The sequence below is a fragment of the Ictalurus furcatus genome, chromosome 18 (assembly GCF_023375685.1).
Source record: "Ictalurus furcatus strain D&B chromosome 18, Billie_1.0, whole genome shotgun sequence".
Classification (NCBI taxonomy): domain Eukaryota; kingdom Metazoa; phylum Chordata; class Actinopteri; order Siluriformes; family Ictaluridae; genus Ictalurus; species Ictalurus furcatus.
The window spans coordinates 5,207,664-5,226,359 of NC_071272.1; the positions used below are offsets into that span (position 1 = coordinate 5,207,664).

At 38.5% G+C, this 18,696-nt stretch overlaps 1 protein-coding gene and 1 long non-coding RNA gene across 14 annotated transcripts in view; both read left to right on the forward strand.

Annotated features, from left to right (window-relative positions):
* Positions 1-3,440, forward strand: LOC128622895 (uncharacterized). Its single transcript, XR_008388459.1, has 2 exons — positions 1-134; positions 1,023-3,440. It is a non-coding gene; the product is annotated as an uncharacterized LOC128622895 (long non-coding RNA).
* Positions 3,441-4,397: 957 nt separating this feature from the next.
* Positions 4,398-18,696, forward strand: part of dnai1.2 (dynein, axonemal, intermediate chain 1, paralog 2) — a 34,108-nt gene continuing 19,809 nt past the window's right edge. For 2 of the 13 annotated variants that reach the window (XR_008388385.1, XR_008388384.1), the window contains exons 1-18: positions 4,398-4,848; positions 5,032-5,100; positions 6,380-6,475; positions 10,974-11,054; positions 11,148-11,274; positions 11,362-11,420; positions 11,524-11,679; positions 12,541-12,600; positions 13,757-13,885; positions 14,021-14,105; positions 14,191-14,308; positions 14,400-14,443; positions 14,524-14,771; positions 15,151-15,240; positions 15,326-15,413; positions 15,629-15,708; positions 17,267-17,415; positions 18,422-18,528. Coding sequence is in view for 11 of the 13 variants with exons in the window: in XM_053648796.1 (XP_053504771.1) it covers positions 4,807-4,848; positions 5,032-5,100; positions 6,380-6,475; positions 10,974-11,054; positions 11,148-11,274; positions 11,362-11,420; positions 11,524-11,679; positions 12,541-12,600; positions 13,757-13,885; positions 14,021-14,105; positions 14,191-14,308; positions 14,400-14,443; positions 14,524-14,771; positions 15,151-15,240; positions 15,326-15,413; positions 15,629-15,708; positions 17,267-17,415; positions 18,422-18,452 (1,752 nt within the window). In the remaining 2 variants the exon portion in view is untranslated. The other 11 variants (XM_053648784.1, XM_053648794.1, XM_053648789.1 and 8 more) reach the window with 10 other exon arrangements.

Genomic DNA, 18,696 nt, shown 5'->3' on the forward strand with positions numbered 1-18,696 from the left:
GTGATGAGGCTGCATCGTCCTCCGGTTTGGAGGACGTTCGTGGAAAAGTTTCACCCTGAATTCCGTGTTGGCATGCAGGCGGTTTGCTCTTTATCGTGTGGTGCGAAAGACCGAGGCAGCCTCTCCACTGACTGGTAGGAATCATCAAGAATTTATAATTAGAATTAGAATTTTATGAAGTCATAGTGTATTTCTGTCTGTATGGAAGGGAGTCAATGATATAAGAAATGTGCGTATTACATTGTGAGAAGTATTACATGGAGGTGATTTCTTATAAGAAGTTCCAGGAACTTCGCCTCTGCGACGACAAAGATATTAGTGTTTCCTAGATCACAGCTTCAAAACTAAGATATATACCAACGGGTATATATATAGAGATAGAGATAATAACGGTATAAATATTTGCTAACGGAAAGACTCCGGTTAGAGCAATAAATAAGTAAAGAGAGTACTTATTAAGAAGTGCAAGAGGCGCAGTATTTTTGCAGTGGGTTATTATGAAGTGTCATGCCCCATTGACTCATTCCATCATATCAGCGGTACATGATACATTTGTCAAATTTAACGCACAAGTAAATATTACTGAGCTAAAAAAAAAGAAGAAATTTTTTTTTTTTAAAAGAAGGGAAGAGAAAACTGTAAGCCCTACCAAACTGTAAAACTCTTTTACATTCTTAAGGTTTGCTTTATTGAACCTATAGGTTATATGATTAATTGAATGTCTAGAGATTTGGCACACACTAGAACCTTTTCTGTCTGTGCACGAGAATGCGTATTCACTTGATTTTCATAGCTCGTTAAATCCGTTAAAACTTTGAAAGTTATACCATAGCACACACAGTCTTTGAGCTGCTGGACGCAGTCCTACTCCCCAAAACTATTGCAGTATGCAAATGTGATGCATACACTAACAAATTAGACCCTGTTTTCCTTGGAAACGCTCGAGCGGACAGTGCAGCAAAGCAAGCAGCTGCATCTATGGTCCTAAAACGCAAAAAAAAATAATCACTCCTTCTTTACAGCTTTCAGATCTCCAAGCACGGGCTACGTGGACAAGGAAAAGGCTGTGTGGCGCAAAGCAGGCTGCACAGTTGTTGACGGAGTTTGGCGGTGCCCTCAGGGCTGTCCTTGTCTTCAAAGTTGATGCATGGCAGGGACCATGTGTCAAAAAGGGGGAATGATAGCTGCGATAAAGCATTGGTTTCTCTAATTACTCTTAAAAAATAAATAAATAAAAATAATCATTTTGTTTACGATCTTTGCGCAACTCATAACGTGGGTTGAGGTTTGAAGGTAGAGAAGGCCACGTCCCTACGTCCAAACAGGACTCAGACGCTGTAGTGATAATGATAATCTCCAGTGATAATGCCACACCTTTTGCGAGCCATTCCCTTAAGTAGGTGGGTGAATATATCTGTATTGACTTAAAGCAGCACTGTGCATATCATCCAGCTAGTGGTGCGGTGGTAGAGAGTGAAAATGGGACACTAAAAAACAGATTGAGCAAATGCTGTTATGAAGCAGGCTTAGGATGGGCTTAGCCCCTTTGGGATACTGTTTGGGAGGCGTCCACACACAGGAGTTGGGCCTGTGACAGCTCCTCTTCCCGATGCTGCAGCATGTGATGATGCAATGTTAAATTACTGTGCAACCCTGTCCTCTGCTCTGCACTCTATCCACAAGCAGGTAAAGGCAGCACTTCCAGCTCCAGCCACGGGTCCGCTGCATGAACTGAAGCCCAGAGAGTGGATCGTGATCAAGGACTTCCACAGGACCAGGTGGAACAAGCCATGGTGGTCGGGGCCATTCTAGATCCTTTTTGTCACCCGCTCCATGGTAAAGGTTAGCCGGAGAGCCACATGGGTGCATGCGAGCCACTGCACTGGAGGGTGCCAGAGCCAAGCATTGAGCTGGAGAGGACGGGATTGCAATAGGAGAACTAGACCATAATTCTCTATCAAGAGGCCTCTAGGAGGACCTACGCTCACGAGCAACGATCTGCATATACACGCCCACACACATGACACATTACACCCTGACACATCAACACACCAATCCCACGCGACTCCACGATAGACGGTCTTAAGTGATATCTGGTAGCCTGCGAAATCACGAACATGTAGTTTTTGGAGAAAATATTGACGACACGGAAACTGTACTCTTAGGAGGACTGAACTTCATTAGTGCGTATTATATAGCCGCGTGACCAGGACAGAGGTTAGATGACGTGACTTTGCTTCCACACCTCTTAATCCCCAAAGCTCCCTGACCACAGACTACTGTTGAAGACTAGACACAAATCATTAGATGTTGACCTGCACATCCACTCATACATACAAACCTATTCCTAATCATGCACCCTTCCCCTGGTATAGGTGGTATCGGTTAGTAAGCCCTGTCATAGAAGTAAACTCACAAATCACTGGGACTGTTCCCGACAACACTGGGGGTCCAGGGGTAGACCCTTAAGCTGGAAAGATAAACCAAAGCGCGATATTGAAGTTATTGGGTGGAAGACTTATTGATCAATCATGCCAATCACATCGTTGCAGCAGAAAGAGTGCATGACGCACACACTTTTACACAAATTTGGTATTTAGCTGATCGTGGTGACAGGACTAAGTGCCTAAGACGACATGATTTCTATAGGTCCCACATAAGCTTACGAAGTTCTTTAGTAGACTATTGCTGCAGATTGGACGACAATTAGTAGTTAAAAGCCCGTATGCCAAGATATTGGCCGTCTCTGTAAACCGTTCTGTATCACCTTTGGTCATAAGAATCATTGCCAACAGTGCTACCCACACAACATCACATGTCCCCTTGTCACACAGACACATAATTGTTATTCTGTCATTGAACGCATGCGGTCTGCGATACGCAACCCTCCACAGACTAGCGAGACGGGGTTTGATTGGCTGAACTCAGTACTTGGGGGATGGGGCTCGTGGATATTAACCGTCTATCTACCAATAGGTGCAGTAATTCTTCTTGCCTTGCTCATTTTGCCTTGTATTGTTTCTCTCATTCGGAGCAGTCTCTCACACTCGTTGAAATCGCTAATGACCAAACGCTGATGTTGACAAAGACTGAGTACGATCCCTATGATGACCAACCTGACTTGTGTCCTAAACCTGACTGGGTATCAGATCCTCCCAGCGACACCGACGATGACGACCCATTGACATTCATTTCACACCTATTGTAAATATGCATTTGACCATGACGACTCTCATTTAACTCTAAAATAAGCTTGCTTGACTACAGGATATTTTATATCTGCAAAAACAGCCTTAGCGCTTTCATTATGTCTGTTTTATGATGAATTCAGTTGAACCATGAAAGGATTCTGAAGTTCTGATGTACTCATAGTATTTGCTTTATGCTTTATTCTATCCTGTATTAACCATCTTTCTGAAATAAACCTTTTTTTACCTTCAGAGGACGAGTCTGCGAGTGTTGTCTAATTTCCACGATAGTATACTGTAGGCCTATACATTACAATATCCTTTCACTAGAACTGTCAGGCTCAAACCTGTTCCAGCATTATAATACCCCTGTGCATGAAGTAAGGGCCGTGAAGACATGGTTTGCCAAGGTTTGCCTAAGCCTCCTCACTCAACATCAGTGCCTAACTTCACAAAGGCTCATGTGGCTGAATGGATAAATCCCCACAGCCACAGCCAAGGCTTGCCAAAATCTAGTGGAAAGCCTTCCCAGAATAGTGGAGGTTGTTATAATAGCTAAAGGGGAATGAGATATTTAAAAACTACATATATGTCTGATGGTCAGGTATCCACAAACTTTTGACCATACAATGTAAAATAGATACACTCAAAGTTTGCCAGTTCAGATGTCATCATTTTTATAAATATGTTTCAAATCTTCCACTGTAAGGGATTTAAATAAATTATACATTATCATAAGATGGTCCATGTTCTTTGCAACGTTTTGAGAGCATCTGTTTAAAAAAACGTTTCATTGTTTCTCCATTGATTTTTTACACCTTTAAGTATTTGGGTAAAGAAATCACAATCATAATCATAAGCAAACAGTATAATCACACCAGGCTGTTTTTGTCCAGATTATGAATCCAACTGCATGAAAAAGCAAGGAAAATCACAACTATACAAAAATAAATGACAATCACTCAGTTTTAAAATAACAAATGGCTCAAAAATCTTATTCTTTTTTTTCCCCTTTTTTTTACAATAAAGAATGTTTCCTGAGACTTAAGTTTCAGAATAAAGCAAAATCGCTGATTACAATATTTTTGAAAAATAAATGCACATATTTATAAACATCACTATACAGACATTAATCATCATCATATTATTATAAACATGGGAATTCTGATTCACCAGTAAAAGTGTAGCTACAGATTTAGGTTAGAGAAATTTCCAGACTTAGACTATCATTTTTGGATTCTGTGTAATTATTATGCTGCATATAATTTTAAAGCCCTCATACCACTGTAGAAATTAAACAGAAATGTAAAGTGTGTGTGTGTGTGTGTGTGTATTTTATTTGTTCTCACTGGTAATCACTGTTTACACTAAACTACTAGTAATGATCAGCCATCTTGTGGCAAAAACGACACTGCGCATGCGCATTTCGTTTCGAAGTTGTCCAGGCAACCCGAAGCGCACAAACGTTTAGCAGCAAGGTGCACGGGTATGTATGTCTGGGATACATTTAAAAATATAAGCTAAGGAGTTGTACCTAACAACAACAACAACAACAAATAAATAAATAAATAAATAACAAGTTAAAGAAGAAGAATTCAGCAGAAGGAGCTGAAGCAAAATGCCAGTCCCTCAGAAACCTGGAGCAGTGCGGTCCAAACAGGTAAAGCTAAATAAGTAAAGTTGTGGAAAAATGTTGATTATAGTTTGCTAGTTAGCTGTGAAGTGTGTTGGCTTGTCATACATTTCTCACAAAACAGTTATTTCATTACCACAATGGATTAAATAATATCTTCATGTCTAATATAATGTCTAATGTCTTTAATGTTTTTATTGTCTCACACAGGGACCTAACACTCAGTCCCAATTAAAAGCACCTGCTGTTAAGGGAGCCAAAGTCTCCAGTAAAAAGAAGGTTAGTTTGAACTCTCCATGTGAGTCACTCCATGAAAACTGCAGCCATTCACATGTTTATCAATCATCTGCAATATCAACTTTAACATAGCAGTGAATATTGTTAAATATCATGATTAATGTAAGGTGTTACACCTCGAGCTATACATAAGATCATTTCAATGTCATCCGGTTCCTAACTGCTGTAAGAACGTAATGTCTTTCTAAATTCTCCCCATTAATTAGTGTTGGAAAGACTGACATTACTTACCTTACCTAATAAAGTCATTCTTTTTTTTTCTTTTTTTTTAATTCCTACCCTTACCTGTAATAAAAGTCTTCTTATTTCAGTACAGAGGCTACTTAATGATTATCTATGGGAACGGTTGTTCCGTTTTGGGTGCAAGGTCTTTTAAAACTTAATGTAAGCGAATGTAAGCGTTGGTGTCTGCATGGGTTATGTTCAATCTGTTGTAATAAAAACAAGGTTTCCATTTGTAACAACAATATGTCTCTGTCTCTGTTAGCACGTTTGCCTCACACTTCCAGGATTGGGGGTTTGATTCCTGGCTCCTCCCTGTGTGCGTGGAGTTTGCATGTTCTCCCCTGTGCTTTGGGGGTTTCTTCCGGGTACTTCGGTTTCCTCCACCAGTCCAAAGACAAGTGTTGTAGGCTGATTGGCATCTATAAATTGTCCGTAGTGTGTGTGTGATTATGCCCTGCGATGGGCATCCCCCCATGTGTTACACCATGTTTTACATGTCATTTCCTGCAGTGTATAGTGGATGGTTTAAAGTCACTCAATTAATATATATTGCAACCACATTATCGTAAAAACTAAATTAACTAATGTGTTCGTACCATAACTTCCTAGTGATGCACTCTGTACCCGAGAAAATCTCGACCTCAGTGTTATGAAACGTTTTGATTGTATCAGAAATAGACTAAAGAGTTATCTGGTAATAGTTAACAGATCTTGAGCTCTGAGAACTGTTGATTATTTTCAAACTTCTGTTAATGTTATTTATTGACTTGTTAAATGTTTTCCTATTTTTAAGAATTTAATTCATAATGCCTCATTTGATGCCTCATAACTCATGTTTGAGTGCAGATGTTATCTTTTGACCCGTATGCCATTACGTCTGATGGTAATGTCAGCGTAAAGGTGGTAGTGTTCTTCAAAATCCCTTTTTCTGGAATTTTACCCTCACGTCACGGTTTGGCTGCAGTTTTCACGGAGTGACCTATATCATATGTATAATTCGTGTCAAATAAACACACTGTTTTTTTTCACTGAGCAGGACGACGAGGATGGAACGGAGACCGGAGACGGAGACGAGTGGATGCAGGGGAAGACTCTGGTTAAACCGCCAGACCAGCTGGACCTGACTGAGGCGGTGAGAACAGTCTTAGAAGAAAAGGGTTTCTTAAAGGTTTTCTTAGATAATAAAGGGGTCTATTTGGAATTGATAGGGAAATACTGTGTTGTGTTGTAAGGTTCTGCTACCAAAGAACCTTTAAGGGTGGGTGAGGAAACATTTTAACATATAGCACGTTCAAATCTGGGCTGTATGTTCAATCTTTGAAACAAATTAATTCATGTGTGAAATAAAATGTTTTGAAGGTAAAACAAAACATGAAAAGACTTAGAAAGGCAATACAGAGGATCATTTTGCAAAATGTGTGGACCGCAGTTTTTATACTCACTGGACACTTTAATACAAGCATTTTGAGAAGCTTTTCTGCACACCACGCTTGTAAAGAGTTACTATAGCGTTCCTGTCAGCTCAAACCAGTTTGACCATTCTCCTCTGACCTTATTCTAATGTTGCAAAATATCTTGCACGGCAGGCCCGGATTGGCTAATCGGGAGCACCGGGAGAATTCCTGCTGGGCCGGTCTGTTTTTTGGGCCGCGAGGGCCGGTGTTGTCATGGCACTGGGTTGAAATATGGATAATGTCCCTAGGCTGCCTGCACTATTTTACCGCAGCCCCACTCTTCTTATTTATTATTTTCCCGCAGCCACTCGAAGAGTGCAGCCTGCAGTTTAATGATGACGTAATTATCTTTTGTCTCCCCCGACAGTGGCACCTTGCTAAAAAAGAAACGTAACTTGTAAACTTCAGTCAGTGGTGCTTGTTGTTGATGCAGGATGTAGGCTAAATTGGATAATAGTAAGCGCAAAGCCGGTGCTGAAAAGGCAAGATTTAAAAAAAGAAAGCTCTTCAAACTGATGCCAAATGTACAAAACTGAGCCGCTTTTTCACCGGCACACCAAATGAGGACGATGAGACGAGCGGTAAGCTAACGTTAAGCTAGTTAGGAGCAGTGCAAGATGCTAGCAGCTGTGCAAAACAACGCTGTCTGCAAACCACCATTCATGTTTATGTATCAAACTTTTTCTTGTAGCTCTTCAGCAGCAGCAGCCTCTATTGCTCATTGAGTGAGTATAAGAATTAGAAGGATTAATATTAATGAAGAGTGTGGTGTAGGCTACACCTGCTCAATAAAAAATGCCCTGAGATAATGAATGATACCAGATGATACAGCACTACATTAGTGAAACTGATGACTTGATCAGAAAGCTTTGTAAAAAGGGGAGATTTGTGGTGAGAAACATGACAATTTGTAAAATTTGATTTAGTGTCAGAAGCAGAGCCAGGACCCAGTTGTAGGCCTATGCAGGAGATTGATGCTCTCACTGTGGAAGACATAGGTAAGCGGTTGTACCACGGTGTGTGAATAAGGAAACATGATCACATCAGTTACAATAGGCCTATAATAACTTTCTATGCCCTGGTTTTAGTGACCCATTATGTTTTTTATCAAAAGATAGTAGCTTAAATATACAAAGCCCATGATTGAAAGGGAATAGGATAAAAGTCATATGAAATAACCTGCATATTTTGCCATTTGGATATTTTAGTAGTTTAAATTAAAACGTGCTTTCCATGTCAAATATGTTAAAGCTTACAGAATGCTTTTTTATTGTGATTAAGGTGCACTCGAGTCTAGGGATACAGAAGGAAGTGTGAAAGGGAGAGCAGAGTCTACTCAGGGACTGATAACAGAGGCAACAATTCAGCAGCAGAACCCAGAACCACAAGCTAGGAACAAGGCAGATGAAGATGATTCTGTTGATAGTTTTGATCACTTTGCTCGACCTCAGTCACAAGATATACATACATTTTTTTCTTATCTTCCTCAACAAACCCCAAATGTTCCTATACCAAAGGTTTTCAATAGCAAAGATGGAACAAACCGCAAGTGGCTGACTTACTGTGAAAAAACAAAAACAATCTCTGTACTGTTCTGCTTGTTTGGCATTTGCACCTTTGGTAAGTGATGGCCTTTTCATAAAGGGAGGCATGAAAGACTGGAAACACATTCACCAAAGGATTGAAATTCTCATGTCTTTGCACAATGACACTGATAAATAAAGTTGCAGAGACCAGTGCATTGCTCCGGCGTTTATTAATGTTTTAGGGTTGGCCATGTTTCCTTGAAGCTACACTTATGCTGAGTAAAAAGAGATGAAGCCATCATTAGAAAGTTATACTGTGAAAAGAATTCTTGCAGAGAACAGTGCAATACTTGTTTTATTCTTTATTTGTGTTTAAGGATTGGATCTCTGTGAACAATTTTGCACAGAATATATATTCAGATATTAGGCTACTGTATTTGCACTGAAATGGAAATGATGATATTTTTGAAAAATACAATGAATTACAAGGCTGTAGAGAACAGTGCACTATTGCAGACTTATATACTGAGGTTTTAATTACATTATTTTTATATAGTCAGTCGTGAACTAACGTGGGCCGGTCTAAAGCATGAAACTCCAGGGCTGAAACTGAGTCCCACTCCGGCCCTGTTGCACAGTATTGCACAAATACCTCACACAAGTCCGTAAAGTCTTCTTTTTATTTGAACGTTTTAATGTTGTAATTTTTTTGCTATTTTTAAAAATGATTTATTTGAAACATTGAAACAAACTAACAATTTAATTGTACAAGAACATTTGTGCCTATTGAAACAAGTTTTTGAAGGACTGCTGTTTGACCAGAGCTAGTAGCCATGTTATAAAGGTGATGTTATAGTAAATCATCCCTCTTCATATGTGGCTGCTTTTTGCTTGGGTGCTTCTCCGCCACCCAGTTAGGTCATATCTGGTCTTTGTAGAAGATACTTTGGAAAGAGAAGTTCGTTTTAATGGGCGTTTTGCTTCATATCAGCATATGATTGTTGATATATGAAGGTAAGTTGAACACAGATTGGAGTTGGATGCATGCCAAGTAAATTCAGTTGTATTTGTATAGCACTTTTTTTTTTTCCCCACAAAGCAGCTTTACAGAAATCCAGATGAGCAAGCCAGAGGTGAACAAAATACTGTAGGACCACCTGCTGAGAATATCTGAACAGAAATGAAATGCCTGGGAGATTTGATCAGTCTGTTACATGAGTGCAGTTTTGAAAATGTAAATGTTTATACTCTGATTAACGTATTATATTTTTATTGAGTTTTAAACCCAGGTACTCGGCATACCATTGTCTGAAGTAATTATTTGGAACACAGATTTGATGGAGCACTATGCTCTTCCTGAAATAGGATTGCATCTTGAAATGGCTGAGAAGCCGTTGCACAAAAGTGCCTTTTTTTTATGTCTATCTGGTTAATGTGAAACTTTTTTTTTTTTTTAAACAGCTGAGTAGGTTTTCATGGTGGAGTTGTGTTGGATTTGTTGTCTCTGTGGCTGTTTTTTAAACACATATTTATGCATTAAAGTGAAAAAAGATTGCACATTTAGAAACATAAATAATGGCGCTTAATAAAATATGAAATAAATAGTACAAAGTAATTAACTTTATTCTTGTAGAGGGTGGCATTACACTGTAAAAGATGATAGCCCCATTACGTTATGTGAACTTTATTCTCCTCTTTAAGTCAAGTTTTAGATGTTGAACAAGTTTATAAGTTTTCAAAAATCAAACCTAAAGTAATCATTGTCTTGACTTGGAAAACTTGTCAAAGGTAACCTTTTGAGTCGAAACAAAGTTTATCTTCAAGTTGAGTTTACTCACGTTTTTAACGCAGCAAGTGAACTTTTGTCTCTAAGTTTAACCACCTGAAATGTTTTACAGTGTACTTTTAAGCGGACCCGTCTACTAATCGTTTTCTATTTTGTGTAGGGTCCCAAACACTTTGGAACATTTCACATTTAAGTGTGTGCTGTTATAGGAAAATAATTACCTCAACATCGATTATTTTCCAAAAACAGCACGTTCTGATATGTTTTATTCTTCGTGTATCACGGTAATTTGCCGATACTAACCTTTTTTTTTTTTTTTTAAATGAAAGAATGACCCTTTGTATTTTTTTTATCCTTTAAGGTTACATTTAATGCTGTGGAACATCCATGAAACAAGTTAGCTCCTGTTAGCGCTTACATTATAGCAGCTATAGTATAAACGATTGTCCCCAAAACCAGTCTCTTCCAACCCCCCTCCTCTTTCTTGAAATTACAAAGCCAAAAAATACTAAACAGATAGCTAAATAAACATCTTGTGACAGAAAACTTCACCATATGAAGTTACAAACAATTACAAAGTTTCTTTTTTTTCATGTAGCCTATTAATATGAATTATAAATATCACCACCAGTGAGAATCAATAATTCAACAGCATTGTGGTATAATTATTAATAATGTGTGTAGGCATGTAAGTCTCTAGAGTTATTTGATTGACAAGAGAGAAAAAAAAATCACACTCTCGGCTGAGACAATAATTATAATTCTGTTTTTGAAGCTGAGGTCTGCTAAGATCTAATGTTGTTTTTTCCCCCCCTTCAGATTTTATGCTAATTAACTATTTTTCTTTTTTCTTTTGTCTCTTAGGAGCTGAAAGAGGAGTTCACAAGAATACTGACAGCAAACAATCCACATGCCCCACAGAATATTGTCAGATACAGCTTCAAAGTAAAGTGTTTCCAAATTTGCATCACTTTTATCGCTATTTCCTAAACACATATCATACAGGTCATGCCACTAAACACGCCGTACGTTCCTCAGGACCGCTCCTATAAGCCGATCAGCAGCGTGGATCATTTGGCTGTTCACTTTGTGCTGGAGGGGAACCTTGTTCACAAGGATTCTGATGAGGCTCGAAGGCAAAGAGCTAGGCAAGGCTTTGCAGAAGGTAGGACGGTTACCATCTGTCAGAGTAAACATGAATAAACCCATCATGATATCGTATTAATAATGACTGAATTGCTTATGGTTTTAGAACAAACAGTCACAGAAACAGAAAACATGGCAGAAAATGAGGACAAGCCTGAGACTCCGGTAATAAAAACAATACTCTTAGCAGCACGTTGTAAGATGAAATGAAGTCAAACGGATGCGTCATAGAGGCGATGGAGTGTTGAATAGTCGTGTTGTTATGCAGGCTGATGGGGTTGAGGATGCGGGTGATGGAGAAGATGGCGCTGGAGAGGAGAGATCAGACAGCGTGGACGTCCAAGTGGGGAAGAAAGAGCGCAAAATCACCAACCAGTTCAACTTCAGCGAAAGAGCATCACAGACGCTCAACAACCCTCAGCGAGTAAGATTCAGCCTAGTCAATCCTGCAGTGTTTTCTCTACCACAGTTCATTTAAGTAAGGAGTAAAACACTTGCCCGCATACCATTATAGGGAATTAATCAGTGATGGGCTGGTGTAATGTGACATGAAGTTAATTAATTAACTAAAGTGGAACGTCTATAAATGTTACCGCAACCATTTGACAGCAATCAGATTGTTCAAAATTAAATAGCAACACGTTTTACTTTTTTTTTATCCATTTATAGTTACATTTAATGTTGAGGAACATCCACGAAACAAGCTACTTCCTGTTAACATGTCAGGTTACAGAGAAACTGCAAAGTCTTCTGTTCCATGGCGGAAAACTTACTGTTACAAAGCACTGATACTGGAGACTCCTTCCATAAGTCCAAGTGAATTTGGTATTACTATAGAGTATATATTAACAATATCGTACTAGAACAAGTGCAAACCCGTGATTTGCCTTACAACCAGACCTACCGTCAGAGCTGCTGTTATAGAAATCAACACCCTAACCCGTGTTCCGTGGATTTTTGTTAAAAGATATACTTTTGAGCTTCTTATACGTTTATTTTCATACTTTTAGTACATTTTAAAAGAGTTTTTCAAAGATATTCTGCTTTAAATCAAAGGAAGAATTTAAAGCTGTGTCATTTTTACCAGAGTATTTATTTAGATGAGTAATTGCACTTTTACTTGAGTAAACAATTTGAGTACTTTCACATCCCTAATAATAATAATAATAATAATAATAATACAGTTTTTAAAATCGCATGAATGTGTATCTCTGTACTAGACAGAAAAGGACCACACATCAAGATTTCATTGGAAACCAAAACCAAATTATTTATATTTCTGCAGGAAAGAGCCTGCCAAACTGAACCTCCTCCTCGTGCCACCTTCTCCGCTACAGTCAATCAGGTAAGAGCAGGTAAATAAAACTGTGACTTTTGTAATTAAGCCATTTCATAGCTGTGTGATGATATATAAGATATACTGTAATTGTGTCTACATTGGGTCTGCAATGAAGATTAAGGTTAATACAGTGATATATCTGTTATAGGATTTATCACATAACAGGCTTTTTAATGTTTAACATTACTCAATCCTAAAAGCATAAACCATTCATTCAGTCTCTCAAAACAATACCTTAAATACTTGTAACGATACTCGTCCTAATGTATCATTCTTTTAGTGATCCCAAAAATTTCTGCCAGATTTACAAAAGTTTCTTTTTCTTCATACTCACGTGTGCATGCTGATGAAAGCCACTAACTCATTTGCATTTGGTGACACCTACAAAACTCCACAAAGGGCAAAGGTCCCAGCAAACTGAAAGTGCAAAAAATATATAAAATAAATAAATTCTTACAAGCAGAAGTGGAAATGATTTTTTACTGATGTCTAAAGTACAAAAGGTGAATTAGGTGGGACAGAGGCCAAAAAATGGAATTAGCCTAATAGGTTTAAAAATGTTATTATGCATTGTGTGGATTGTTTGGCCAGCAGGGGGCTCCTCCTGTTTCCCATTGCCCTGCTCACCAGCAACTAAACACAAAGTCATGAGACTCTACACACAGAAACCTAACAGTGTCCAGACTAATCTTATAACAGATTTGCAACAAGAAAATAATTCATTTGTTTAAACTGACTGAAAATGTCTGATAAGTCAATTTCCGTTCCACTGGAGGAATGGAACACAAGTATACTGTTAGAAAGGGTTAAGAAAAGGTTTTTTTAAAAAACAACAAAAAAAAAAACCCCAGTGTGGCATGAAAACTGAGAAATAAAAAATATCTACACTGTGCCCGGGTGATCATGGACACCAAAGTACATCACTCAGGGAAACCATTATGTTTAATAAGTTTTACGTTCAAACGTGTGTGTTTGTCACGTATCTCGTGCCTCTCCTATCTCTCATAGGATATGAAAGTTTTTCCAACCTAACAGGAGTTTCAAATTCTTCACACAAATTGCGAGTGAATTCGTTTGTAACCAGCTTTATAAATGAGGCCCATTCTGATAAGGAAATAAATAAAACCTTATACACGTACAAATGCTTTGTGTGTGTTGGCAGTGGGAGATCTATGATGCCTATGTGGAGGAGCTCCAAAAGCAGGAGAAGAGCAAAGAGAAACAGAAGACCCTTTCATCTAAGAAGGAGGAAGACAAAGGGAAGAAGAAGACAGTGTTGGTGGAGAATCAGGTAGGAGCTTTGAGTCATTTGTGTTCATGAAAGGCATTCTTTCACTCATTAATGACATAAAGGATGAGCTGTGTAAATAGGACATGACTAGTAGGCTGACTGTAACACATCACAATGATCTCCTTTATCATTCAGAGCGATGATATTACCAAAGTGGCGAAGGTGGCCAAGATTATCGGGCGCATGGTGACTCAGAACACCTTTGATGACATCGCTCAGGGTAATTACTCTATCATATATAAAATTATCATGTAAGTGTTCACAACGTGTCAGACTGCTTTTCTCCTGTCCTTTGTCCATGTTAGATTTTAAATACTTTGAGGATGCGTCAGATGAGTTTCGAGAACAAGAGGGCACTCTTCTGCCATTGTGGAAGTTCCAGTATGACAAAGCCAAACATCTCTCAGTAACCGCGCTCTGCTGGTCTGTATACAATGTACAACAACAAACATCACTGTTCAACACCCATTAAACTGGTAAACTAAACAAACTGTTCATTTCTCTTTACATCCAGGAATCAGAAATACAAAGACCTGTTTGCTGTAGGACTCGGGTCATGTGAGTTCACCTTTAGAGTTTTAAACAGTCATTTTGTGCTTAAATATTCCTTCAAAACGCAAATTTCTTTTTCGTCCAAGATGAGTTCACTAAGCAGGGTCGAGGCATGCTGCTCTTCTACTCCCTGAAGAACTCCACCTACCCAGAGTACATTTTCCACACTACATCTGGGGTCATGTGTCTGGATATCCACAAACAGCTGTCCTACCTGGTGGCGGTGGGTTTCTATGATGGCAGCGTTGCAGTGTATAACCTGAAGGAAGACAGACCTCAGCCTGTTTATAAGAGCACCGCCAAGTCGGGCAAACACACTGACCCGGTCTGGCAGGTAGGGGGCGCTCCGTTAGTGTTTTAGCACCAGTTACAGTAATCATGACAATTATCAGAAGTGATGCAAACTGCATAACAGATTTCAGTGTGCACCAAATGTACAGCAACACAGAGAACATGGAGAAAGATCAAATAAAAATGTTGTTTTTTTTCATTATTATTATTGCCATTTATACCATTCTCAAACCTGATTGGTCAGAAGCTCAGACAGCAGTGCCGGCTACAATGCAAATCACATATTTCTGTGCTAGTTCTAATACCTTATAGTTTCCATAATAACATCCAATTCACAGAGCCCTGTATGGCAGGGTAAGACTGACCATTTTATTCTGTCATGTCCTGAAAGAATCACATTTTGTCTTGTGACATCCCACCAGGTAAAGTGGCAGAATGATGACATAGACAAGAATCATAATTTCTGCTCAGTCTCCTCCGATGGCCGTGTGGTATCGTGGACTCTTGTGAAGGTGTGTTTAATAGCTACAGTTCTCAGCTTTTTTTTGTCTTCAGGCTCTATGTGATTTAATAACGGAAATTCCTTTGGTTTTTCAGAACGAGCTGCTCTTCACAGATATCATAAAACTCTCTATAAATGGGGCTGTTTCAGAAGGACAAGAGTACATGAAGATCCCTGACATGGGTAATAATCAGCCACCAACACCTCATTACATCATTAATCATTTAGCATTCAGCTTGGGGGGATGAGCTTACAAATAACTGCCATGAGCATTCTTCCTTTAAACTCCTGCATAGAGTTCACTTATTTTGCTTTGACCACGTTGATTTTGGAATCTACAGTATTGTCCCTGCACAACATCCGGACGCTCGTCAATGCTATCTTCTTTTCTATTCCAGCCTGCGGAACGTCTTTTGATTTCCATAAACAGATCGACTACCTTTTCCTCGTTGGCACTGAAGAGGGGAAAATCCACAAAGTCAGTAACAACTGTCTCTGAAGTTTATCATTAAAAGAGCACTCCACTGGGTTTAACTTATGAACAGATTACTTACTAACAATACATCATTTCAGAAGAATCCCAAACTAGTTTTAACTGGTTTTAAATGACAAACACAGCATTTGTTTTTAAAGGTTGTCTTGGGACAACAACAGATGGTCCAAAATATCAATTAAAAGTTTGAAAGTGTTTTAATACTCTACCCCTAAGTATTTTATAGGTAAACAAAATATATTTGATAATTTCTATAAAACATTACAAAAATGCACTTCCAAATGGTCTTTGTTAAAGTTGTGCTTAATTGCATTACTATACTAATCGTTTTTAACACACTGTCCAAAAATATACAAGAAATGTATTTGAAATTTTTATGAAAACACGTATAGTATATGAATATTTTATGGTGTGTATTGATGTAAACATACTAACACAATTTTATGATGCAAGTATACTTTGTTTAATCTTTTGAGATTAATATAATGTTTTAGCATATTTTAATTAAGTACATAAATTGACAACATACTTAGACAAAGCTCAGTAAATACAATTTAAAATACCTTTTTTTTTTTTTTTTTTTTAAACTAGCCATAACTTAGGGATATATGGTGGCTTGTTCAAATAAATTCTTAAAGATACAAAGACACAAACACCCAGCATCACCTCTTGCATCATTTATTTACACTATAGTATAATATGCAGTGTACTACTTCGATCAAAGTATAACATGAAATATACATGGGAAACTGGAATGAGGTAAATACTGCAGAGATTTGCATACTTTACTGCAGATATGAATGTTGTGCTGTAGGGACACACTAGAATCCCTAGTGCCTGGCAAAAAAGTTACCAAATCGTAAAAATTCTACACCCATCTCACTTTATTGATGCTGAGGGGACTTGGGTGCAATTATTACCTTCTTATGTAGGCCCGAGTTGATAATATTATGTGTGATGTAACGTAAGTGTTGCCGACTGCTCCGTTTACACCTCTGCAAAATATAAAGTCTGGGTTATGCAGTATTTTCACATTTTTGCATGGAGCCTTATGGAGCTTTAGGGTTGCCCCTCGGATAGAGGTGATAAATCCGTGGCATTTGAAAAAGCAAGCTGAGCTGTATCTGTGTGGTGAGGATATTGTGGAGTAGTGCTTTCAGGAGCGGTCTAATCCTCTCTATCGCAGAGACACAGCTCAGGCTTTAGTCTCTCTCTCATGCTCTCTCTCTCTCTCTCTCTCTCTCTCTCTCTCTGAAGAATAACAGGCAATTTTGCTGCCTTTCTGGAGTTATTGTTGTTCTTCTAAACCTTCCTTGCATATCATGTATTGCATCCTTTTAGTGCATCCTTGTTTCGCATTTCTAACAGTAAGGAATGAAAAGAAGAGATGAAGGAACGAAGCATTCCAGTGGCACTGATTAACACACTTAGTGTAGTGCAAAATGTTCAAAATCTCCCACGGGGGATGAGTGAAATTCGAAGTTTGTGTGTGAATGTTACGAATGGATGATATCTAAGCCTGGTTCCATGTTTTGGTTTGCAGTGCTCCAAATCCTACTCTAGCCAGTTCCTGGAGACGTACACTGCACACAGCCTGTCTGTCGATGCCGTGAAGTGGAACCACTTCCATCCGAAAGTGTTCATCTCTTGTAGCTCGGATTGGGCTGTCAAGATATGGGACCACACGATCACGTACGTACGCCTTTGTATTACAGAGCATCACAGCAACATCACGGCAAACATAAACCAAAGACCATGTTATGTAAGGAATAAAAGAGATGTGGTCTACTGCAAAGCGGAGTTTCTGTTACGACCCTGAAGTTGTTTATTTTTTAATGTTCTGAAGTGTTTTATTCCTCTTATACCACAGCAATTTGTCAACCATTAACATTTCATATTTGCTAAATATCTGTTTATTACATCTGTGAGACAAGTTTTCACATACATTATAGCAGCTATAAACGTTACCTCACAAGGCTCTATTGAAGTTAACAAAAAATTCATTTACACAGCTAACCATTTTATGTGAGAGCATAAGGTTTTAAATGTGAGCATTACAAAGTGCTGACACTGGAGACTCCTTCCATAAATGTTATATATTTCCTTACCTAAAGTTTCATCATGTTAACAGTTATACTTCTTTGTGTTTTTATATTTGTTTATGTCTGTTGGCTTATTCTATGGGAATGAATCGTTACTATCAAAACGTTAATGTTTTAGAGCAAGCACATTAATAAAAACATGTGACTACTGTCAGAGCTGCTCTTATAGAATAGTAATCAGTATCTTTCGGCCAATTGGAAGAAACATTTCATAGCCTCGCTCCATAGAAACCATCAAAACTCTATTTATCTTTACGTTAAAAATAGCAAGCGTACATTAAATGCATTTAACTCCTACAGTTGTTATTAAAATAAACATAATTAGCTTGTCAAGACAATGATTTGACAAATCAGTTAGCCAGTCCCAGTCTGCCAAAGAGAGACCCCTGGGTGAGTGATGATTATAATTACGATGTCATTTTGACAAAGCGCACTATGCATGCTGGAGTCACATTATTCTGGGATGTAGTTTCTAAGACAGGTTTACCGGTTCAACCCAAGTTCACCAGCAGAGGGCTCTAGTGCAGTAAAGAAGGAAATAGACAGCGGTCATCTCTCCTACAACGATCGTAAATAATTGAACGAGTCTTTTGTAGGCATGCATTTTGGACTGGATTGCGTTCTTGAAAGTAAGCTGTATTGATGGTGAAAATGCGGAAGCGCTGTTCAGCGAAATGGGGAGCCACTTAGGTCTACATTAAGTGTAATAAATTCATCCACTCTTTGTTAGAGATGTAATGCTAACCTGCTCACACACTCATCTCACTTTCTGTGAAGATTCACATAATCACTAGAACAACTAGCAACAGTTTTGTTAGTTTTACTTCAGTTTTTATTTCTCCCTTTAAGACGTATGTTTGTGTTCATTTGT